The following is a 10,000-nucleotide window of genomic DNA, read 5'->3' as shown; positions in this document are numbered from 1 at the left end:
ATCAGATAAGGAGAATCACAATGTAGGGCTGATAACTCAGAGACTCTTCGAGCCGAGGAAATAGCCATTAAAAATAGAACTTTCCAAGATAACAATTTTATATCAATGGAATGAAGGGGTTCAAACGGAACACCCTGTAAAACGTTAAGAACTAAGTTTAAACTCCATGGCGGAGCAACAGTTTTAAACACAGGCTTGATCCTAGCTAAAGCCTGACAAAAGGCCTGGATGTCTGAATTTTCTGACAGACGCCTGTGTAACAAGATGGACAGAGCTGAGATCTGTCCCTTTAATGAGCTAGCCGATAAACCCTTTTCTAAACCTTCTTGTAGAAAAGACAATATCCTAGGAATACTAACCTTACTCCAGGAGTAATCTTTGGATTCACACCAGTATAGGTATTTACGCCATATTTTATGGTAAATCTTTCTGGTAACAGGCTTCCTAGCCTGTATCAGGGTATCAATAACCGACTCAGAAAAACCACGTTTTGATAAAATCAAGCGTTCAATTTCCAAGCAGTCAGCTTCAGAGAAGTTAGACTTTGATGTTTGAATGGACCCTGAATCAGAAGGTCCTGTCTTAGAGGTAGAGACCAAGGCGGACAGGATGACATGTCCACTAGATCTGCATACCAAGTCCTGCGCGGCCATGCAGGCGCTATTAGAATCACTGATGCTCTCTCCTGTTTGATTTTGGCAATCAATCGAGGAAGCAGCGGGAAGGGTGGAAACACATAAGCCATCCTGAAGTTCCAAGGTGCTGTCAAAGCATCTATCAGAACCGCTCCCGGATCCCTGGATCTGGATCCGTAGCGAGGAAGTTTGGCGTTCTGGCGAGACGCCATGAGATCTATCTCTGGTTTGCCCCAACGTCGAAGTATTTGGGCAAAGACCTCCGGATGAAGTTCCCACTCCCCCGGATGAAGAGTCTGGCGACTCAAGAAATCCGCCTCCCAGTTCTCCACTCCCGGGATGTGGATTGCTGACAGGTGGCAAGAGTGAGACTCTGCCCAGCGAATTATCTTTGATACTTCCATCATTGCTAGGGAGCTTCTTGTCCCTCCCTGATGGTTGATGTAAGCTACAGTCGTGATGTTGTCCGACTGAAACCTGATGAACCCCCGAGTCTTTAACTGGGGCCAAGCTAGAAGGGCATTGAGAACTGCTCTCAATTCCAGAATGTTTATTGGCAGGAGACTTTCCTCCTGACTCCATTGTCCCTGAGCCTTCAGAGAATTCCAGACAGCGCCCCAACCTAGAAGGCTGGCGTCTGTTGTTACAATTGTCCAGTCCGGCCTGCTGAACGGCATCCCCCTGGACAGATGTGGCCGAGAAAGCCACCATAGAAGAGAGTTTCTGGTCTCTTGATCCAGATTCAGAGTGGGGGACAAATCTGAGTAATCCCCATTCCACTGACTCAGCATGCACAATTGCAGCGGTCTGAGATGTAGGCGTGCAAAGGGTACTATGTCCATTGCTGCTACCATTAAGCCGATCACCTCCATGCATTGAGCTACTGACGGGAGTTGAATGGAATGAAGGACACGGCATGTATTTAGAAGCTTTGTTAATCTGTCTTCTGTCAGATAAATCTTCATTTCTACAGAATCTATAAGAGTCCCCAAGAATGGAACTCTTGTGAGAGGCAAGAGAGAACTCTTCTTTTCGTTCACTTTCCATCCATGCGACCTTAGAAATGCCAGAACTAACTCTGTATGAGACTTGGCAGTTTGAAAGCTTGAAGCTTGTATCAAAATGTCGTCTAGGTACGGAGCTACCGAAATTCCTCGCGGTCTCAGAACCGCTAGAAGGGCACCCAGAACCTTTGTGAAGATTCTTGGAGCCGTAGCCAATCCGAATGGAAGGGCTACAAACTGGTAATGCCTGTCTAAGAAGGCAAACCTTAGATACCGGTAATGATCTTTGTGAATCGGTATGTGAAGGTAAGCATCCTTTAAATCCACTGTGGTCATGTACTGACCCCTTTGGATCATGGGTAAGATTGTCCGAATAGTTTCCATTTTGAACGATGGAACTCTTAGGAATTTGTTTAGGATCTTTAAATCCAAGATTGGCCTGAAAGTTCCCTCTTTTTTGGGAACCACAAACAGGTTTGAGTAAAACCCTTGTCCTTGTTCCGACCGCGGAACCGGATGGATCACTCCCATTAATAATAGATCTTGTACACAGCGTAGAAACGCGTCTTTCTTTATTTGGTTTGTTGACAACCTTGACAGATGAAATCTCCCTCTTGGGGGAGATAATTTGAAGTCTAGAAGGTATCCCTGAGATATGATCTCTAGCGCCCAGGGATCCTGGACATCTCTTGCCCAAGCCTGGGCGAAGAGAGAGAGTCTGCCCCCCACTAGATCCGGTTCCGGATCGGGGGCCCTCGGTTCATGCTGTCTTAGGGGCAGCAGCAGGTTTTCTGGCCTGCTTGCCCTTATTCCAGGACTGGTTAGGTTTCCAGCCTTGTCTGTAACGAGCAACAGCTCCTTCCTGTTTTGGTGCAGTGGAAGTTGATGCTGCACCTGCTTTGCCTGAATGGCGAATCCTGAATTCTTAGCCGTAAGTTTGGTTAAATGTACTACGGCCTCCGAAATGAATGAATTAGCTAGTTTAAGGACTCTAAGCCTGTCCGTAATGTCGTCCAGCGTAGCTGAACTAAGGTTCTCTTCCAGAGACTCAATCCAAAATGCTGCCGCAGCCGTAATCGGCGCGATGCATGCAAGGGGTTGCAATATAAAACCTTGTTGAACAAACATTTTCTTAAGGTAACCCTCTAATTTTTTATCCATAGGATCTGAAAAAGCACAGCTATCCTCCACCCGGATAGTGGTGCGCTTAGCTAAAGTAGAAACTGCTCCCTCCACCTTAGGGACCGTTTGCCATAAGTCCCGTGTGGTGGCGTCTATTGGAAACATCTTTCTAAATATTGGAGGGGGTGAGAACGGCACACCGGGTCTATCCCACTCCTTAGTAACAATTTCAGTTAATCTCTTAGGTATAGGAAAAACGTCAGTACTCGCCGGTACCGCAAAGTATTTATCCAACCTACACATTTTCTCTGGTATTGCAACAGTGTTACAATCGTTAAGAGCCGCTAAGACCTCCCCTAGTAATACACGGAGGTTTTCCAATTTAAATTTAAAATTTGAAATATCTGAATCCAATCTGCTTGGATCAGAACCGTCACCTACAGAATGAAGCTCTCCGTCCTCATGCTCTGCAAGCTGTGACGCAGTATCAGACATGGCCCTAGAATTATCAGCGCACTCTGTTCTCACCCCAGAGTGATCACGCTTGCCTCTTAGTTCTGGTAACTTAGCCAAAACTTCAGTCATAACAGTAGCCATATCTTGTAATGTTATCTGTAATGGCTGCCCAGATGTACTAGGCGCCATAATATCACGCACCTCCCGGGCGGGAGACGCATGTACTGACACGTGAGGCGAGTTAGACGGCATAACTCTCCCCTCGCTGTTTGGTGAAATTTGTTCAATTTGTACAGATTGGCTTTTATTTAAAGTAGCATCAATACAGTTAGTACATAAATTTCTATTGGGCTCCACCTTGGCATTGGAACAAATGACACAGGTATCTTCCTCTGAATCAGACATGTTTAACACACTAGCAATAAACATGCAACTTGGTTACAATCTTATTTAACAAAAACGTACTGTGCCTCAAAGAAGCACTAAACGATTAAATGACAGTTGAAATAATGAACTGAAAAACAGTTATAGCATCACTCTTTAAAAACAACACAACTTGTTAGCAAAGGTTTGTTCCCATTAGTAAAGTAACACTAATTAAATTCTAAACATAAAAATCACAGAGCAATTTTAAAACACAGTCACTACATAAGTCTCACAGCTCTGCTGAGAGAATCTACCTCCCTTCAAAGAAGTTTGAAGACCCCTGAGTTCTGTTAGAGATGAACCGGATCATGCAGAAAATACAAGAGTAACTGACTGGAAATTTTTGATGCGTAGCAAAGAGCGCCAAAAACGACCCCTCCCCCTCACACACAGCAGTGAGAGAGAAACGAAACTGTCATAATCAAAACAAGCAAACTGCCAAGTGGAAAAATAATGCCCAAATATTTATTCACTCAGTACCTCAGAAATGCAAACGATTCTACATTCCAGCAAAAACGTTTAACATGAATTAAATACCTATTAAAAGGTTTAATGTACTTTTACAGAGTAATTCCGGTGAAATACCATCCCCAGAATACTGAAGTGTAGAGTATACATACATGTCATTATAACGGTATGGCAGGATTTTCTCATCAATTCCATTCAGAAAATAAAAACTGCTACATACCTCAATGCAGATTCAACTGCCCGCTGTCCCCTGATCTGAAGCTTTTACCTCCCTCAGATGGCCGAGAAACAGCAATATGATCTTAACTACTCCGGTTAAAATCATAAGAAAAACTCTGGTAGATTCTTCTTCAAACTCTGCCAGAGAAGTAATAACACGCTCCGGTGCTATTGTAAAATAACAAACTTTTGATTGAAGTTATAAAACTAAGTATAATCACCATAGTCCTCTCACACCTCCTATCTAGTCTTTGGGTGCAAGAGAATGACTGGAGGTGACGTAGAGGGGAGGAGCTATATAGCAACTCTGCTGGGTGAATCCTCTTGCACTTCCTGTAGGGGAGCAGATAATATCCCAGAAGTAATGATGACCCGTGGACTGATCACACATAACAGAAGAAAAATCTTGTATTTTAGACCCACTTAAGTCCACATCTGATGTATTTTTACTTCTCTTATACATGCTTGGAGCTAGCTCATTCTTTAAATTTTTTGCCTTAGTGTAAATGATATCTGGGTGTTTCTTCACATGATCTCCTAGTATGTGGTCCTTTCTTATAAGGTGCCAGTGTTTATTTAAAATAGATTTTATGTGACCATGTTGGGCATTATATTTTGTAATAAAAGGAATGTTCAATTTCTGTACCTGGTCATTATTTTGAACACTTCTTTCTTTACCTCTGAGGAGTTCTTCCCTATCTCTCAACCTTGCTTTCTCGATTGCTCTATTTACATTGTTAACGTCATATCCTTTATCTAGGAACCTATCTTTTAAAACCAGTGACTGAGTTTCAAAGTCTACCAGGATCAAAAAAAAAACTGCATTAATACAGAAAACTGACTAGTGGGTATATTCTCAATCCATTTAGTTAAGTGACAGCTTTCCATGTGTACATAATTGTTAGCGTCTACTTTTTTAAAAAACGTTTTTGTATGAATTCTTTGGTCAATAATATTTATCTCTAAATCAAGAAAATGCAAAGTTTAGCTATTTATTTCACTTGTGAATTTTAAGCCCAGACTATTTTGGTTGAGATCTTCCAAGAATAAATTAAGTAGTTCATAATCACCATTCCAGATTATGAAAATATCATCTATAAATCTTTTTATCTTTTATAGGCTACCAAGTTCGCACCCCATGCTCCATTATAGATAAGACTCTTCTAAATAACCCATAAAAATGTTAGCATAGCTGGGTGCGAACTTGGTGCCCATCGCAGTACCCTTTTGTTGTAGATAATATTTCCCATCAAAGATAAAATAATTGTTATTTAAAATGAATTCAATACATCTCAAAATAAAGTGACATTGATCTATTTTTAGGTTTAAATCCTTTAAGTGTTTCACTGCCATAAGGCCCAGATTATGTTCGATATTAGTATACAAGCTAGTTACATCACAAGTAACCAACAAATATTTATCGTTCCAATCAATTTGGTTTAATATATTCAACAGATGTGTAGAATTTTTAAGGTAGGCTGGCAAGTTTGTTACGTACTTCTGAAGGAATTGGTCTATATACTGGGATAAGTTTGAAGTTAATGAATTGATTCCGGATATAATTGGGCGGCCTGGTGGGTTGGTGAGGGATTTATGGTTTTTTGGCAGGAAGTAAAAAGTTGGGGTTCTGGGAAATGTTACTGTCAAAAAATTAAATTCCTTTTGATTAAGTAAACCTTTTAATTGTGCTTCATTCAAGATTTTATCTAAATTTTGCTTTTGTTTAATTATTGGATCGCTTAATAATTTTTTATAAGTATTTTTATCGTCTAAAATTCTCGCAGCTTCCTTAAAATAATCCTTGGTATTCATTAAAACTACCCCCCGCCGTTCCGGTGGGCGGGCCTAGAAGATGGCAGCAAGAACTTTTAGCTCTGCAGAAACCCTCATTTAATACCTGCGAGTTTGCCTTTTTTCTTTGCCATCTGCAACTCCCTTGACAGGCAAGCTGTCCGGGAACCTCTGGCAGATAGAAGACTCAACTCCTTCTTCCCTGGAAGTCAGTTCATGAAAATACAATCCATAAGGGATTGCGGAACAATGGACTTAGCGGGGGACATAGTTAACCAGATATCTTCTGTCTTCCTGCCTAAGTTTGAGCAACTATTTGAAAGCTATGGAAGATTGAGAGATGCTGTGCAGGCAATGGAGAAATCGAATCCCACAAAGCCTGAAGCTGCACATGAGACAATAACACCGCTATCGGCAGTCTTCCTGTGGCCCGTTAGAACAACCTCTCAGTATCAATCACGACCGGACTGCAGCTCTCGGTGTGACACCACGTGGACCGCCAATGTGCGACCTGAAGTAAACCAATGCAGAGCCCCCCTCATGTAGAGGATATATGCAACGGAGAGGAGCCTAACGCGAGTGATTACACTCTGGATATCCCTGCTACGCAACATGTGGCAACACTAGAGGGGAGCTCGATAATATCGCTGCGGGCGCACCTGATTGCAGCTACAGCCACAGGAGCCACTTACACCATGACTTCACAGGAGCTCTACCGGGTCAGAATGCTGCGGTGCAATGTTCCTGCATGGGCTCCACAAGTCGTCGCAAGTCTCAACACCTACCCCTCTGATTGTGGGAAGCACCATGGCGGCTGTTGTCCCCTGTGGATGAGTTGTGTGCCGCTGAACTGCAACGATTTTCATATAACTCGTGCTGGAATAGGGTAACATCTATTTAGTGAGTTGTCTTTTTCTCCTTTTTTTTATGGCATATGGACTACCATGCTTATCCGGCCCTAATTTGCTCTATTGGGTTGGACGGACATCAGGAGCGGTAATGGCTATAAGACCGGGTCTACCTTCTAAACTTGGGCTCAAATCCCCAGACTAACTTTTCTGGATCTCTAATATAGTATCAACGTGCAACCATCTATTGCTTTAGAGCACTGACCTATTCTGTATTCACACCTACAGTTTGCTGTCAGGACACTTTCTATCCGTTCATAGCCATTTACACTTTTTGTAAAATATACTCCTTGCTTATACCTCTAGCTAGGGTCTAATGTTTAATACTGCCTCATTAATGCCCTAACAATGTCGCTCTTTGCTTGATTAAGGTTTCTGTTTGGCTCTGACTGTCATTATATTGCGATCATTCTATCATGCAGGTAACTTTTATATGTCCAACCGAATGGAAAGATGATATAAAGAATACCACAATTCCAAAAGTATGCACTTTTAGCACTCTGGGCCCTAAACTAAAGGGTGGGTGGTCCCTGCTGGGATTGGATAAAAATTAACTTTTATTGTAACCTTTAAAAAACAAATTGTTGGTTGAAGTACACATACTATTAAAATACACTCCAGTACCATATACCAGTAATATCAACATTTATTGGATCACCAGTTATTTGAATTAGGCCTGTCTATATTCACAGTCATGAATGATCCAAAAAAATTTTTTATAACAAAATAACGTTCGCTAAAACACTGTTACAGTGTACCTACATCGAAAAGTGATTACAAGTGTGAGTTGGGTATATGTAATGAGAGAATGGGTAGAACATGTCCCCTCTCTTTGTTAATCCCTGGATTACTGAATTCTAATATTAAATTATGTTCAGTCTATATTCTAACTTCAGTACACTGTGGTAATGGCTAGCAGCTACTACCAGGTCATATGAATAATTGTTCAGCCCAGCTAAGTCTGTGCGGTGTCAGAGTTGGTAATCACAATGAGTTAAAGTGCTGTTATTCCGGCATCACTTATATGTGAAGGGCTAAATATTTCTATTGTAGCTGAGTCTGGCACAACCCAGACTAGATAAGTTAAATATTTGTGAATTAGAGAGCCTTTCTAGTGGATCGATCTGGATACTAATGACCCAGAAGTCGACATTATCTCCACACTCTTAGCTAGGAGACAGTTACCTAATTGTTTGCCATTTCCATAAATCAATGTTAAACCCTGTATCTTAATTTTTTATACCCTTGAATTGGGTGGTTGAGGAAATATCCTGAATCCACATATAGCTTTAACTGAAAAACGACTAGCATCCTCGAATAATCTTATATGTTTGCCCCACTCTATTGTGTATGTAATAATTCCTTTTTTATTTTAATTTTTTTTTTTTTTTTTTTTTTTTTTATATAGAGCAACTAAGGTTGTTGTTTTGTTAGGCCCTAATATCTAATATTTGGTATGAACCCATATTATATTATATTTATTTGAAAATTCAAGTTGATGCCTTTTGCAAGCTCATGGCCCCTCCTATGTTCCTATTATTGGTTATCCATTATACTCTATATCACACTATTTCATTGCATGAACAGCATTGAATATCAGCATATGGAGATCTCTCTGTTCTATAGATATCCTAATTCATCCAGATGCCATATATATACATATATATTATATATTAGCTTGTTATATTTAGTTAAGGTTTTTATTTTCTATGTTGGTTATTGTGGTTTATTCCGAATTAATAATTATCTGTTAAAACTAACTTATAAATCCCTGCAAGGAATACATTAATTGGTTATATGTAATATCAGTTACCCTCAGAGTAGATTGGGATACCTCTGTTTTGTCTACTTCTCTGTCCGCTTTATGATCTAATATTTTTTTTTTTTGTTAACTTGACATAGGCTTAGTCTAACTTCGTTTAAAATTAGAGAGTTTAGGAGGCTAAGGGCGAGAAACTATTGGTAAATGTAATTAGGAAACCAGCCGGTACTGCACATTTTTGAAACACCTGCCTCATTTTATCACTAGCTATGTATCACACACCTTTATTGCAATATCCACTGTAAACTTAGATCCTGTGCAAATTTTGAATTCTTTTTATATATTTATTTACCTGTCCTATGTCTATTCTCTAAGAAGAAAAAATGGGGTTTATTTAGCAGCGCTAAAAAAAGCTAGGAAATGATGATACCAATCTAATTTATGTTTAATACAATCTATTTTATTTAAAAATTCTTATAACACATAAAAACAACAGCAAATGCTTTTCCTAATTAATAAAGGGACGTCTCCCTTATACAACACTTATAAAAACAGACTAGAACCATATAATCCTAGAATTTCAGGTATAAAGGAATTAATTCTATAGATAACATATGGCAAGCAACAAATTTCTAAGATAAATGGTGAATTAAATATTTAAAAGGCACAAATGTATCAATCCTAATAGCTTTACAGTTCTTCAGTAACAAATTCAGTTATAAAGTTACACAGTTACTTTCCTTGGACATATAATTGGCTCAGGTGTGCTGGATAGTTAAAAAGGCAAAAAACAGCCAATATTCTGATTTAGGTGCCAAAGCAATCGTGGTTAATGGAAATGGTTAATTTAACAGATGAATACCTTGATGTCTTTAAAGTTCAGTTTGCGTGTTTTAAAAAACGTAGTGCAAATTAGTGTAGAGGTACCTTAATCTGTCCTGGTTGCAACCGCTGATTATCTTCACTGTGAGGGATTCACAGACTGTTTGTTCCTGGTGCTTCTGATAAGTCACCTGACCTTCTCTTTGATTCAGAGGTCAGGGGTGATGATCCGTTCTGGTGATGTAGTTATCCTTTTTTTTGTTTTCCTTTCTTCTTATAGCCCAAATATTGTTTTCATCTGGGTTCCCTCAGACTTCTTAAGGTTTGAAGAAATCTTTGGTCAGTGTTTAGCAGTAACACCGTATTCCCTGAAGTTACCAAAGGTAG

At 40.0% G+C, this 10,000-nt stretch overlaps 1 protein-coding gene across 1 annotated transcript in view; it reads right to left on the bottom strand.

Moving 5' to 3' along the window:
- The window catches only part of PAN2 (poly(A) specific ribonuclease subunit PAN2), a 616,232-nt gene that overhangs the window by 398,259 nt on the left and 207,973 nt on the right, over positions 1–10,000 (bottom strand). The window contains 1 exon segment of the mRNA XM_053705507.1: positions 6,795–6,831. Coding sequence (XP_053561482.1) covers positions 6,795–6,831 — 37 coding nt within the window.

This window comes from Bombina bombina, chromosome 3 (assembly GCF_027579735.1).
Source record: "Bombina bombina isolate aBomBom1 chromosome 3, aBomBom1.pri, whole genome shotgun sequence".
NCBI lineage: Eukaryota > Metazoa > Chordata > Amphibia > Anura > Bombinatoridae > Bombina > Bombina bombina.
This window is presented reverse-complemented; position numbering and strand designations above follow the sequence as displayed.